The sequence below is a fragment of the Thermobia domestica genome, chromosome 6, assembly GCF_964235325.1.
Source record: "Thermobia domestica chromosome 6, izTheDome1.hap1.1, whole genome shotgun sequence".
In the NCBI taxonomy this organism is placed as follows: Eukaryota; Metazoa; Arthropoda; class Insecta; order Zygentoma; family Lepismatidae; genus Thermobia; species Thermobia domestica.
Window position 1 is genome coordinate 135,957,929 of NC_137459.1, and position 16,572 is coordinate 135,974,500.

The 16,572-nt window shown below is 33.6% G+C and overlaps 1 protein-coding gene across 13 annotated transcripts in view; it reads right to left on the reverse strand.

The window, feature by feature from the left end:
• Nucleotides 1–16,572, reverse strand: part of LOC145688238 (prestin-like) — a 342,947-nt gene that overhangs the window by 10,005 nt on the left and 316,370 nt on the right. For 11 of the 13 annotated variants that reach the window (XM_081762165.1, XM_081762155.1, XM_081762157.1 and 8 more), the window contains 4 exons: nucleotides 12,144–12,296; nucleotides 6,590–6,625; nucleotides 5,477–5,605; nucleotides 1,134–1,202 (listed from right to left, as the gene is read on the reverse strand). In XM_081762165.1, the coding sequence (XP_081618291.1) occupies nucleotides 1,134–1,202; nucleotides 5,477–5,605; nucleotides 6,590–6,625; nucleotides 12,144–12,296 (387 nt within the window). The remainder of the gene's footprint in view (nucleotides 1–1,133; nucleotides 1,203–5,476; nucleotides 5,606–6,589; nucleotides 6,626–12,143; nucleotides 12,297–16,572) is intronic. The other 2 variants (XM_081762163.1, XM_081762164.1) reach the window with 2 other exon arrangements.

Genomic DNA, 16,572 nt, shown 5'->3' on the forward strand with positions numbered 1-16,572 from the left:
TTTTTTTTTTTTTTTAAAGATGATGGATATTTTGAGCACAGAAAAACGCGTATCGTATCACAGAACTTTACCTACTGCATCAATTTAAAAGTTTTTCGTATCGAATACTGCGTATGTAGAAGTAATGAGATGAAATTCACAAATAGAAATTCATGTTTACAAGAGGTTTTTTTTTTTTTTTTTTTTTATTTAAGATAACGGTAATTTCTGGCATCAAGCGTCAAATACGTCTTACTATACCACATAATTTTACAAATTTAATAATTTCTATTATATGTTATATAGAATCCAGTTTGTGACAACTGTCAAGTCCAGTTGACATCTGTAAAGGTTTTCCAAAGCTCTTTTTCACAGCAGTAAAATGTATAAGTGAAACAACTTTACTGTAGCAAAACATTTATGAATTGAAAGGAAGAGAACCATGTAGTTGATTATGTTATATAACAAACTGTTTTCTATGCCTGAAATATCCGCCATCTTAAAAATTTAACCTTCTCTATTTATAAATTTGTCATATGTACTGCTAAGAACGTAGTATTCGATACGAAGATCTTCATAAATGATAACGTTTGTTAATTCTATTATATGATAAGCGCTTTTTATGCATAAAATATCAGCTACCTTTAAAATAAATTATCCTGTTTTTATGAATTCCACATCTGTACTACTCAGAACGTACTATTCGATGCAAAGATCTTTGTAATTGGTTCAGAGTATCAATTCTGTTTCTAATAGACGTTTTTTCTATGCCTGCAATATCTGCCATCTTGAATAAATGGCGGTCATTTTGAACACAAACTTCCATAACTACACATTTGACCTTAACACTGCTAAAAAAATACAGTAGTTTATAGGACGATCTTTGAAATCGGTCTAGTGTATTAACTGTGTTATATAATAAGAGTTACTCTAAGCTTCATATATCCGCCAAATTAGAAAATGATCATCATTTTGAAATTTAAAGTGGCTAACATTATTTTTTAACTGAGCGATCATAAAGCAATACTCATACCGATTTTGGTATGTGCTTCCATTTTTAAACGATTACCCTGAAATATGCAATTATCAGCTCCACTATACAGCATAAGAGCAATCTAATTCATATAAATGAAACAATTTCAAACGTAATATACCGTTTTCTTCTTCTCTGTGTCCAAACCTACTTCTGAAGTTAGGTCAATCGTTCTGGTGGAATCTGATTCCTGTAAAGTTTGAAAGGAGTATATAAAAACTTTATATTGTCTATCTATCTATATCTATATACATGTAAACAAGGTGAGCTTTTAACTTGAGACAATCATATAACTTCTTAACCAATCGATAAAAAACACCGAATTTCGTATGAAGCAAATATCAATAGGGGAAAATTGTTTGAGGTGTTCTGCAGTACCAACAGATAAATACTGTTGTAAATCCAACAGATATTTTTCCAAATAGTATTACGTCAAATTGTTAGTTGTTACGAATTTCAAATCTACATGCTAAACGAAAACGTGCAATTCTGCATGTGTTATTCAGTGTGTTGCTAAAAACGCTACAGAATTACAGATATTAAAACATTCGATGGCTTTATTACATTAACAACCAAATATTGAATGCCTTTGCTACATTAACAGCAAAACTAAGTCAGACGGGACAACGCACATCCAAAGTGCCTTAGTGTTAGATACTATGATCATGGTACGACATATTTCAAATAAATGGGAACGAAGCTACAAGGAGTTGCAAAATTGGCTTTTTTCGAAATACTTTATTTCGAAAAAAAAAATGCTTAGATAAGTATCACTTCTAAGTATTTACGTGGTTTTCAATAATCGAATAAATCATTTTGCCGTTTACAGTACTTTATCTCAAACCGTCCTAGAAACATTGGCAAAATTTGCAACACTGCCTAATATTACAGTAGGACGTCGATAATCCGAACGCGGTCCCTAGGAGCATTTTACATTTTGTCTTAACGCTAGCGATAAACAAACAATAGTGTGTCCGTCGATGTTGTGTGAAGTCAATGTTTTTACAAAAGTTCATTCATATGTAATTGTTTGTCATACATATTTTTATTTTCTCTTAGGCCTATAAGTTTTAAGTGTGACTTACAAGATCAGTGTAATTTCGTGTACAAGCAGGTTTTTGAGAAACATTAAATGTAAGTAACCTTACTACGTTATTGTATTTACCTGTATGTACTGAATAACCACTGTATCGATAGAACATACCGTACAGTATATGTAAGACTAAATGGCATTTTCTTGGTCATTTTCGAAAATCCGAACTACCTGTGGTCTCAATTAGTTCGGATTTTCGACTTCCTACTATATATAGTTGTGAGAACTTATTGAAATTACAACTACCAAAAGCTGTTGTGTAATGTTACAAAAGAGAAGGAAAACAACAATCACTTTAAATATATTCTGCATTTTAAGAGTGTTGTAAACTTTACCAATGTTTATCACATCCCTATATTATATATATTCGCTGAAATTTCGCTGAAATCGAATATCTTCAGGTGGCGAATCGTCAAAAAAGATTTTGTGTATTTATAGGGTATGCAAACCCGCCGTACATATCACTCTTTTGTGTGTCTACGGTAAATAAACAAAAGTGTTAGCTACATTTCTTAACTTAAGTAATATATAAAATTTAAGAAATATTTTATGCATCATTTAGGCACATTTGGAATCACATAATAGAAAATTTGATCAAAATAGCGATCTACTTAATACAAAATACATATGTTTTTTTCTGCACCTCTCTGCTTCTTTCAGTAAAACGTCCCAGGACCCACGACGAGGACGTGGGTGCAGGTCGGGTCCCTCCCATGCCCACACTATCACCATTACACGTATGTTCAAAATTAGATTTTTGGTTCTTTACAGAGCATAGTTTGCCTTTGTTTCTACTTTGGGTTTACAGATCGGGCGTACAATTGCCACAAAATCAGATGTACTGATGCATTATTTTCAATCGGTAGAGCTTGGAAATTGTGAGAAAGGGTATGATCGATCTGTAAAGAAGGTGGCAAGAGACGTTTCTCAGTGTGTGAAATCTGTTTGGGACAAAGCTTCCATCCCTGCTCTGTCGCTAGAACGTGTAGTTCAGTTTCTACTTACTTGGACTGAAAGTACACAAGAAGTTTGTTAAATCTGAGAAGAAAAGGAAATCTGCTATTTCTAGAAAAATGGATATATTTAAACAAGATTACACGAAGTTCTTTGATATATGTTCCTGTAAATGTCATGAACTTTCCATGTGCTCATGCGAATTGAGAAAGAAAGTACTTAGGAAGTGAACATTTCTGCAAGATCAGAGAACAACACGAGTAGCCAGAATAGAGGGAGTTGACTACGAGGAGACTTTAAAACTAATCGTACGCACTAAAAAGAAATAACGAGAGACCACCCGCCAACAGTCTTCTTACATATCACAAACGAGTACTTCTAATGAACTCCAGACATCATCTTCTGATGATGAGTCTAGTGTTGATGATTACTTTGTGAAACAACAGGATATTAGAGAAAAATAAGCAAGCAGCAACGGCATGTCCTTAGACCTCTTGTTAAGCTGGCAAACCGATTTGGAACATTTGATCGTGCAACTGCTTTGATAACAGCTACGTTGCAGTCTTTTGGAACAATTGGTGCAGATAACGCTGGCCAAGTGATAGACCGCTCAAAAATCCGGCGAGAAAGGGAAAGATACGACAAAAGGAAGTGCTAGTTCTTAGAGGCTTGTACTTTGATGGTCTTGAAGATCAAACTCTGCAAGAAAGAGACTGGAGGTCGCTGGTTTTCAGTAAAAAGACATTATTTGTAAAGATGGAGCTAAACACGTGACTAATCATAACTTCTTCAAAATACCTATCACAAAAGGAGCGATTGGTTCAAGAAGTAATCCAAATAACTGTTATTTCGCACACCCGGAGAATATATTGCTTTCTATGGTTGACGATGGAAGACTTCACATCAAAGAAGAGGCATGGAGAAAGGTAATCAACGCAAGGAGAAAGCCGAGGAACGAGAAGAGTAGAGATCATGACAGTAGCATCAGTAGGAAGACGAAGACCAGTTAAAGTAGACAATGAGTTACATGAAAGCTCAGCTGAATATCCAAACACGCTGAATGTCGTTCTTGATCTTGTTCTTATCTTCGGAGTGGTTAGAGTTTCAATATTGATATAAAATACAGATCTCACGCACACTACATAAAGTTTAATTTACATTACACAAACTGTTTATACACTTAGCAACTACGTACAACGAATTACACACTGAAACACAATGTTAACACCACAAAATAACCTTGAAAAGATCGTCTTCCACCCTCGAACAAAGTTGAAATGAAATGAAATCTTTAAGTTTTACGTCCCACGGTTATGCCGGTTAGGCTAAAGGAGACGGTGATGATGAATAATGAATGAAATGGTGGAATGAAGAAAGTGGGAGGAAACGGGAGAACCCCGAAGAAACCCACGCACACGGTGTTTGTCCACCACAAAGTTCACTTGGCGGGGGCTGGGATCGAACCCGCGACCCCAAGCACCAGAGGTGAACGCTCTACCACTGAGCCACCGCGGCCCACCTCGAACAAAGTTATCGAATAGCAACGTTGTTTATTTTTAATACTGCTACTATCAATTGGACAAGTCCAAATTGAATTCTTACGTAAGGAAGGAATGTAAGCTGTATAAAGCAGTAGGAGAATTTTTTAAAAGAAAAAGAATGTTGAAGGAAAAATTATAATGAACAATTAACACATTTATCGGCATATTAATTCGATGCTAGAACATTATATGAAACCCCAAGTATAGTAAGCGATATACAATACTTTGTTTTGCTAAAGTGGGCTATTTTATGGTTCCAAATCTGCCTAAATCATCTAGAAATTATTTCTTCAATTTTATAGACTGCTCAAGTTAAGAAATACAGGTAATACTTTTGTTCATTTACCATACAACACAAAAAAGTGGTGTGTACGGTGGGTTTGCATACCCTATAAAGTTACAAAATCTTTTTTGACGATTCGCCACCGGAAGATACTTGATTTCAGCGACGAAATTTTTCCAGTATTTTATCAATATCAATTGACAACTTTTCCGCACTGTTGCGTTTTCGATATATAAAAAAGTGATTTTTCGCTCCGCCCTAATGTATATATAATTCAAATAATTAACATTGTATTCGATTACAAAATCTCATCCGTCATTAAGAGAAAATACATCAATTCCGCTTACCCTGTAAAATCCTTTGCTTCTCTGGCTTGATATGGCAAATCTTATTTCCGTTAGTTTACAATGAAAGATCAACTCCAATAGGAAACAAATCTTAAGAGATTTCTTATTTTTCTTGCATGAATGTATGAACGCTTTTTTTTTTTTTTTTTTTCACCATGATTTTATGATGCTCGTTCATTGAATTGTACTTGCTTTCATTCATGGTTGTTTCCACGCACAGTACTCCTAGCTCTACGTATAACTAACCTGTTCTACATTTGAACTATCTTTTGCTTGCATATTGTTTACAGGAGAAGTAGTATTCAGGTCGTCTTCGTTGTTAATATTCTGGTCACCAATTTCAGGATCATATGCTTTGTTATCCAATCCCGCTTCCTGGAACAAAACAGTTAAGTTTTAACTTTTTCTCCCACTTTCCTAGTAAATTTATATTCAAGATGTACGTATAGAAGTAGAAACTGCCATAAGAATGGAATGATACCTTCTCTACCTAGTCCTGCACTCAAATACACTGCAGAAGATCTCGAGGTTAAGTAGAGGAGGTCTAAGGTAATAAAAGGTACCAGTATTAGTTCGTATTCTACGTAAAGTCATTTGATAGCTCGAACGAACATGTCAGCTGACTCCGGAATTCACAGGAGCAACGCCGAAGGTGTCGTTTCGGTGTTGCTCATCATCTGTACATATAAACATCTGTGTATATATATGTTCTGCCATAACTCTGAAACACATGGAGTTATTTTAATCAAACTTAGTACACATATGATTTTCTATACTTGTGAGAATATCAGTTACAGACAATTGAAACCTACCAGATATCAATTTTGGAGAAATTCTTGATTATTATTGTATTTTTATGATGTTCATTATCCACATTAGCAAAAGTAAAATACATAATTACTTCGACCAGATTCATGGCTTTAGAAATTTTATTGAGATGAATTAAATTACAAGGTGGGCTTAGGATGCGTAAATCCGATTTTCTCATATCATTTATTACAACGAAGACAGAGGATAAGAACTCACGAAAAAATCTGCATTTTCTTTTGGAAAGGACAATACATGTTGATATCTGTAAAGTTCATATCGTAGTCATATTGTTGATAAGCAAACTTCAAGACTTAGATGCAATTGCATTGACTGTTGGCACAGATGAATCTTGGACCTATACTAACACAATAATACCTAGATTATTCCCGCACCTAAGTGTTTAAGTTTTGATGTATTAAGTTTATTATGTATTAACTTATCATGTATTAAGTACAGAACATTCTAACTCATAATATATCAAGTGATAAGAGAATATAACTAAAATTTGTGTTCACTTCTAATAGCTATAAAGGAACAAGGCTTTCTTACCTTGAAAGTTCCGTAGTATTTCGGAGGTGCGATCACCTATAAAAACGATATATTTCTCATTACTTCTTAACACTTTAGCTTCAACGCTGTACGTTTTATGTTGTTGTATAATATCATATAAAAGGCAAGTTAAAAAATAAAACCATTTGAAAGTCAATACCAAACATAATACTTGATTTGAAGTCAGGCATCATTAATCCACTATTAAAGGTCTATATTGATTTTATTACTTTGGAAGTTGGTGTGCAGGTAAGATCATTTCGATACTAACACACCATTTCAAATACACTATAGAATAACTACTACTTAATAATGACTAAAACTATTCTGGGGAAAATATCCTATAGATTAATCTGTAACCCACAAAGACAGCATACAAGTTAAAATACAAATGTAGTTTATTATTTTAAACACTGCGTCAAGTTGTTAAAAATATATTGAACAATCAGTTTTATAATCACGTTTTAGAATATCAGGTTTAACTACTTGAAGTTTTCTGTTCCACTAACATAGTAAATGAGAAGTGGATACATTGCAACAAAATTAAATCAGTATAAGAATTGTAAAAATCAGTTCATGTTCATATTCTAGTTTAAAAAAATGAAAAAGAAAACCTCCATTATAATATTAAAGGATTTCTAAACTGCATATACATTACTGAAATTGTGCACAATGAAAGCGAGCGAACAAAGTTTACATGTTTACCTGATTTCAATAATTTCTTATTTATATTTCTATTTGTCTAAAACGTAATGAGTCTTTGGAGATCAATATTGAGAATACATTTATTATGATATGGAAAAAAAAAGAAAAAGAAAAAGAAACCAGATATGCACCATTTTGTTTGATGACTTTCTACCATTTTTGCGGTAACATCATAACCCGTTGCTGTAGAACTTCTGTGATTTCTGGTTACAAAATTGTGACACGTAGTTTTTACTTGCCTTGTCTGAAACTGTTTCATTAAAGAGTTCGCCTCACAGTTGCTAATTAAACTATAAAACGTACACACAATATAAAGCCACTATTTACAATATGTATATTTATTGGTCACAGAATACTCTAGTTAACAACTCAAGAACTATATCCTGGACAATACTGTAATAAGCATCAAGCACATGCCATTTTTCAAACAAACTTTTTAATTTTTCTTTCCGCTACAAACTAAAGCATGTGTACTTATTTTAAACATTTATACCGAACAACTTCTCCCTGTACAACCGAATCATGTTTCATATTTATTTAAGTTATATGGTCGTAACCCCATCGGGCCGGAGGACTTTATACTCTTGTAGAAAATCCTCCGTCATTGTCATCGCCTTTCCTTCCTTGTACCTGCTCACCACTTGTCATTCCTTCATTGTTTTGATAATTTTTCCATGGCTGTTATCTTCCCGTCGGAAAAACTGGCTACTATTACAGGTTTTACTGTTCTGTCTATCTCAGCCTTATTCCTATTCAGACTGTACTTGTACAAAGGTACAATTGAACGAGACTCTTTTGTATGTAAGCTGTTATCACTTCCCTTCTGTATGTTCCATATCAACTGATTTCTGTGTAAAATTCTATGTTTTTTACTAGACTCTACGAGGAACACGCAATCACTGATTCTGCTTAACAAAATGCCTTTTACAAATCTTGGCAACGTACTCTTATTGTGTTATCCACACCAGTTGTCCATCCTTTAACTGTACATTCTTAGGTTCCTCCATGTGACTTTTGCAACTGACCAACGTCTGAAGACAATTCTGTGGCAGTAGAGAGCCAAGTACGAGATTTATACAACAAAAGCCTTATCAAATCCTGAGGGTGCGTGTAATAGGGTGTAATTTACTTGGATAATCCATTTTTCTAATGTAGTTGTCTTCCACCGTTCTGTACCTATAATTTTTGTAAAGCCTTTTCCACAGATTGTACGGCAAGTTCTGCTACTCCATTGCTCTGTGGCCGTTATTCCGAGCAAATACTTGAGGGATACTCCTTTGATCACAATATGTTTTGAATGTACTTCCTCTGATAGGAGGCCCATTATCACTCACAATGGTAGATAAAAACCCACGATCTGAGTTGCTCCAAGGGTTTTATAGTTTTTTTTTCTTCTGTAATTGTACTATCCACAAGCCATGATTTAATCCACACTGTACAGGAGTCCACCATCACTAGTAAAGTTCATCCAAAGATGAAGCAGTGATCCAGATGGATCCTTCTTAAAGGCTGAAGAGGTTTGACCCAGCTGCCATGTAGATTTTTGAGTGAAGAATTAGAGATAGACATACAGACGTCACAATTATGTACTGTACTTCTGATATTCGAAACCATATTAGGCCACCAAACTTCTCATATTGCTAAATCTATCATTTTACTCACTCGCATATGATTATTCTGCAGACAATTTAAATATATTCTCTGAAGATTTCTAGGAATAACAAGGCAACATTTCAAAAAAATCATTTGGCTAACCACCTTACAACCATACCAGTTTCCGAAATAAAATTGTTTCTTCTTTGTATTTAATACAACCTTTTTTGATATACTAATTTGCCATTTATTTTTGACTATTTCGTTTGCTTCTTCCCTATTTAGAAAGAAAGTATTCAGCTCACTCAGGTGATCATTTTTTTTCAAGGATCTCCTTTTCCTGTTTAGCTGGAAATATAGACAAAAAATTGCCTACTTCCTTCTCCTTGTTGTAGATAACTTCGAAGTTGTGTCTACTTAAGAGCAGAAGCCATCTTTGCAGACGAGAAGAAGATTATGACTCCTTGACACCAAATGTCCATGTTATTGGCTGTAAATCAGTGAATATTTTAAATTATCTACCATAAAGAGATTTATGAAATTTATGGATGATAAATACAACCGCTAGTGCCTCGCGCTCATATTGAGCATAATTCTTCTCTGCCGCAGACTGCGTCGCTGAGGCGCACGCCACCATTTGCAGTTTGCCTTGGAGCTCGCCATAAAGAATGGCATCTATTCCATGCAGCAAAGCGTCCGTCATAACCACAACTGGTTGATGGTCATCAAAAGGGTGTAATATTTTCGCTTTCTTCAGTAAGATCTTGACTGCTTCAAACTATTTTTAATAAACCTCAGTCCACTGCCATCTAGCATCTGTTTACGAAAGTTCTAGTAAAGCATATATACGTAAGGATATATTGGGCAAATGTTTATGGCAGAAACTTACTGTATCTAGGAATAATAATAATAATAATAATAATAATAATAATAATAATAATAATAATAATAATATGAAATGCCCATTGTTGAAGATATTGAATAAGCGTTTTCTGTGATCTTGGAATATGGTTACAAACTGCATTACGTGATCTTGGACATAAAAATTTAAATTTAAACACCTGAAGAATGTTAGCAACTCGCTTCAATTTACAAGAATATTTCGCTATAATTCTTAATCTTGAAGTTGCGCAAACTAGAAGGTATACACGCTGGCGTATTGCATTGTTGCGGAGAGCTTCAATGATAGGAAGAAAATTCTTAGCAAATAATCGAATTGATGTTTAATATAATTAATACTCTTATCTTTACAGTGTCTTATAAAGCAAATATGTTCAGTTAGTTGGTGAAACTGTCGCACAGTTATTTTTTTTTAAACGTTGCTTTGTTCAGTGATTTGTTTTCTACTTTAAGATATTTAAAATAGCAAAGCTAATATGAACCCATTAGTTATCGAGTTAATATATTTTTTATTACCTCTAGTTTTACAAATCAAAGGTATATTTAGCATCAGCTTTCTTCCAAATGGACTTTTTCGAAAGAAAAAAATGATTGGAATACACGAATCGGGGAGGAGTACTTGCCTCTTCTTGTCAACGTCCATGATATGTATCATTATTTACGAGTTATCTTAGAACAGACAGGCACAATGCGAACGCAAATGCATTTTTGTCCTATTTGTAAATTATAAAAAACTCAATTTAATTATGTAGCTTCCTGTTCAGCAGACTGTTCAAATAGAACGTAAGGGCACCAAAAGTAACATGAGAAACGTGCATATTGTTATGTGAGGGAATCTAAAACACCCTGAACCAGTTTCCCAACAATACTATATTGTTTGTAAGGTGAGGGTCTAAGAAAATAGCCTACTGAACTGGTAACTTTGCTTTTTAATTTAACATAGGGAGTGTGGAGTCCAAACAGCCGGTGCAACTGGAAAATTTCCACCATTCAAAGTTAAAAAAAAAAAAAAAAAAAAAAAAAAAAAAAAAAAAAAAAAAACATAAATTTCCAACAAATATTGTATCTTTCCATTATTATTTTTTTTAATCCTTACTTTTTATCTTTAAAGGTCAACAATAGAAATTGAATGAAATTAAGTCCAATTAAATTTAAAGTAACATGTAGAACATACATAGTATAAGTTAACAACAAGAGATAAAGAGGGTACTAGTGTAGTAGCTAGGTAATCAAAATTTTCATTCATGATCGCAAGTCACAGGAACTATGGAAATCCTTTCTAAAATGGGAAGTTAATGAAAGGATTGATGGAATTATTCAGAAATGTAGGACACATATTTACCAAAACGATAAAAAAAAAAAAAAATCAACTATTAAAAACTTTCGTTTATGACCAATGTACAGCAAATTGCTCATAAATAATTTGAATACTTTCGGCAGACTCTAAAAGCTGTAGCATTTAATATACATGTCGTCAATTAGAGTAACATTCAGTTCTTCAATGAACTCAACAAAGCAACGAAATGTGCCGAATGTTTTGACTATATTTTCATCATAATTATGAGATCGTGGTGAAAAGACATAAAATACTCTACATTGAAATTAATAATTTTAGATAAATTCATGTTTTCGCATTTGGTTGTTCCTTTTATTAATACATAGTCCACCAGAAAAATGTATACACTGTTTAAGAAAAACACTAATTATTGTTCAAAAATGTGTTACAAACCTTCATGTTATCATATGTTTACATTAGATGTCGAAAACGTTGGCTGTTGGGGGCCAGACACCGAACAGAACGACGAGCGGTCGTTGCAGCTACAGCGGTCAATGTATCAATGGAGACCGATGCACATGCCTCTATAATCTTCTGGCGAAGGTTCACGAGCGTGCGCGGCTTACTTCGATACACTTCAACTTTCATAGTTTCCCACAAGAAAAAGTCCATGGGGGTAAGATCTGGCGAACACTGCACTTCGATGGTATTCCCAAACCTGATTATACACTTCAAAATGTACTTATGCTGCTCGAACGTCAAGGGTGGCTCCTGCTATTTTCTGATCTCACTAACCGTGCTGACAGTACCGACATCTCTTGAGCGAGAAACCGTACTACAACATAATTTTAACTGAAAATAATTGACAATGTGACATCTGTTGGGCGAAAAACTATACTACAACATACTTTTTCAGAACAACTGTCAATGCTAGTATCCTGACACAGGATGACAAAGAGTGTATACAATTTTTTCTGGTGAACTCTGTATTTTGATGGTTTACAAACACGGTTGAAACTTTAACATAATGATTACAGTTCAACACACTTATAAGAGATAATGGTTCATGAATCAACTCACCTGCGGTGTTGATTCGTCCTTCTCAACATCACCGATTTCCTTTCTTAACTCAGCACTAACAAATTTTTCGATCCTTTGTTTGAAAACATTCTGATTCACAAAATTCAACATACCTCGGAACTGAAATAATTTTATTTCAGGAATTTCTTTTACCTGTAAAATTAAGAAAGAAAAAAAAAAAACTATAACTTTGTATTATGCATGTTACTAACTGCACAGAATTCATTCTAATTTTATATACACGGTTTGCCCACATGTAATTATGTAGTTGAAATTGCGTAAATATCTAGGTATAGTCAGTATACTTGCTAACAAATATGAATTCGAGGCAAGCCTGTTCCGTGATGAACTAAAAACTGAATGTTTTATAGTTTCAAATATAAAATTAGTAATATAACAAACTCAAAGCTATTGTCACTCCTGACCAAACATTCACTAAACTCGTTAAATCTTATTTTCTATACGGTTACATTTATATTTAATACTAGTTGAAGTATCAATTCTTCATTCTTAACCTTTGTGGTGGACGGACACCGTGCTCGTGGGTTTTCTCGGGGTTCTCCCGTTTCCTCCCACTTTCTTCATTCCACCATTTCACTCATCTCTCATTATCACCGTCTCCTTTAGCCTAACCGGCATAACCGTGGGACGTAAAACTTAAAGATTTCATTTCATTTTTTTCATTCTTAACAAATAAGATTAATGGGCAAAATTTTAAATATAACCCTTTGGTTTCTAGCTTAGAAAATCTGTTGACAATAGTTCAAATTGGCTGGAACTGCAGAACCTTCTTTTCCTTTAAGGTAAGCCATAAATAGTTTTCTCTAAAGTTGAGACCTCACTAAATCGCTCTCTTGCATCTAAAAACTGTAGATTTATCTTCTTTTTTTTTTTTTGGAAAGTGTTAGGCAATTAAGAGAATAAAACTTAGTTATTGTTTGAATTTTCATACACTTTTCTATCACTGTTTCATCCTCCTTGAAATCTAAGCGTAATGAAAATAGTCTATAACCGTCCAAAAATTCTAATGAAAATCTTTGAGGGAAGTTTCACTGGAATCGACTTTGCTGTTTTTGAGCTAAAATAAAGCCAAACATACATATATACACGTATATAATATGGTCAGTGTTTCGAGTTTTTATATTACTATTATTATTATTATGATAATAATGTAGATGAAGTGCAACTGAAGTTAAGGGAATGATACTAGAATTATGTACGCCTACTGTAAAACAGGGAAACCTGTTAAAGTACTATTATCTGCACTACATTGCTTAGCAAACAACTAAATAGTCTATTTTCCTAATTGCATTTAATTTAATCCTTAAGTAAATTAACTACATTTTAAAAAGACAAATAAAATAGAGTAGAATAGAATATTTTATTGTCATTGAGCTTTACAAGCAATAGACAACGTCCGAATGAGATACACATATAGATCTAGATGTAAGAAAAAAAAAAGTCATAACATACAGACAATCAGTTTCTGGTTAATAGTATAATGAACAGCCTAATAATATTCCAAATAAGGTGACACTGCAAATTACGACAAAGTTTCTTCACATTCACTGAACTCTTGAATAGAGTAAAATGGATTTGCTATTAACCAATCATATACCTTTTTCTTATAAACGTTTAACGGCAGCTGTTGTACGGAGAATGTTAGTTTATTAAACAGCTTCGGTCCTATAAGTAAATAACTATTTTTGATCTTCGATAATCTAGTAAAGGGTATATCAATTTTGTTACACCATCTAGTATTGTATGTATGTACTTCATCCCTAAGTGTCATATTTGCAAGGTTTTGCTTAGTGTAAAGTAGCGCTTCATAAATATACATACACTAACTACTGTCATTATCTTAAGCCTGATAAAAAATAGTTTACAGTGTTCTTTATCATGTGTTCCAACAATAATCCTGAAAGTTTGTTTGTTTGTTTTTTTCAAAACTAGGACATTATGCTTGACTACTGTTACCCTAAAGCAAAATTCCGTATCCAATCATGCTATGAAAAAAAAAAAAAAAAAAAAAAAAATGCAAAATAAGAATTCCTCATATGCTCATAGGAAACTGTATCTTTCAGTTTTCTTAACAGAAAGAGCACTCAGAAGAACTATATACCCTCATCCGCTACAAAAAAGCGCGTATACTTTAACTCACGAATTTTCGCATTTATTCCATTTTCCCTACGTTTATGGGTAAAATTCAGTTATTAGTAAGTGTAGATAATAGAAAGCAATCCATCTATGCAGATATTTCTAAAAAAGTATAACAAAATAATAAAAATATAAGCAAAAAACAAAATTATGCTAGGCTTAGTGCAGCGTTTCCCAACCTTTTTCAACTTGCGGCACACTACGGGTGTAACTTGAATTCCCGCGGCACACTCATAGTATTATTATTGTTATATTTGCAAATATAAAATACCATGGTAATTTTTTTTTTCTGTGATTACTGATCTCCTTCTCACAAAGATGAAAGCTCGATCACTGGTTTCACCCTATGCTAATTCCTTATGCTTATTTTTTATTCTAATTTTAAAATAGAAAACAATTGCAATTAAATATAGGACTCAGATTTTTAAAAATACGCTTTCTTTTTCGAAAACTGTATCCAATCTTTCACTAAGAACGAACATCACTAAATAACGAACGAACAAACAAATGTCTTGTACTTTTAACTTTGCTGTTTTAACCAAAACCGGTGCATATTATTGCAATCACACAGCTTGCGATACGTCGAAGTCAAAACACAGCTGTTGAATAAAGTGTTGTTCTGTCATTCACGTGCGAATGAGTGTTCTACGAACGTTCACTTGACGGGTACCGTAAAAGTGCTTCCATTTCTCGGTGTTAGTATGACTCAATTGAAGCATAATATAGAAATTCATAGTAATATGAAATACCAAAATATACATTTTTTTCCTATCTTGCAATTTGGTTGCTATAGAATTAATAATTTTGTTTCGATTTTCTCGCGGCACACCAGCGGTCCATTCGTGGCACACCAGTGTGCCGCGGAACACTGGTTGGGAAACGCTGGTTTAGTGTATACTGGCAATCGTGCTTTCGAGGGATTTTTGCAGTAGCATAGCACAATTGCAGTGGGATTTTCACAATTTCAGTTGGATCAAGGAACTGAAAAGTGGAGTAAAATATTGCATTTATTGGTTTACAGCTAGTGTGTAGATTGTCTGCAAAATATAAATTAGCTTCTGTAACCAAGATGTCGTGCGAAAATATAGAAACAATCAGGAATCTTTTGTCTTAAGGTTTGAAATGACTCGCACCATGGCTACGAGCATTTATTTGTTAAGAAAAAGAACGCAAAACAAACGTAGTGGGTAGAGTGGCGGACTAATAGTTCTTGTACTGTCTTGATAGCAGATCGAATCCCATCCCATGCTGACTTTTTATTTATTTATTTATTACAAAAGATTATAAGGAGAGTATAATTGTTATGTTAATAACAACAGAAAAAATATAATAACGAAATAACTTATTGATAACTGTCCTTTAATCGACGTATTTATTCAGGATTAGAATACTATTGGTATATAACAGTGATTGTTTTCAGTTATGGTCTTGATATGGTCTTCTATGCTTCTCCCCTGAAAGTTTTTGCACAGATAACGTCAACTCACTTCACAGAAAAAAGAACATAACGCGACCTTCAGTCTTTCCAAACTTAGAACCAAACGTTACAGTGAATGAAGCAGCTTGTTGTGATGAAAAAAAAGGAAGAAAAAAAGCTGATGTGAAATTATCGTTCGTGTATATATATATATATATATATATATATATATATATATATATATATATATAGTGTGTGTGTGTGTGTGTGTGTGTGTGTGTGTTTTCTTTTTAGAGTATTGACTTACTTTCTCTTTTTTTCATATCCCCAAGTGCAAGAAATGCAATCATAAGTCTGTGTAAGGAATAAACAATGCTTTCTTTGAACAAAACTAAATTATACAGATCTATTTGTGCGGAACACGAACGCTTTCAAAAGAGCATGGATATGAACGATAATCATACCATTCTTCTAAATTATACAGTAGCCTGAAAAACTGATATTAAAATGATAAAAAAAGCAGGCATAAGCTTTTTTCTAGCATGATAACACACTAAACGTAACTTATTAACGTTTTGGGATTACAAATTATCACTTTACCTGTCGGTGTAGGCCTATTCGTTTTCACATTCGAGCGACGAAAGAACTTGTGGTGATAGTGATGAAAATCGAATTGGAGATTTCGATGAAGTCAAGTTTAATGGCCCTACATATTGAAAAAAAAAAAAATTCGATGTCTGTCTACCTGTTCGTCTGTCGGTTTGTCACGCTTTTACATGCACTCAAATAGAGGCCATACTGTCCAACGTATCTGGAACGAATCCTAGAAATGAGGTTTTTATAACATTCTATCGT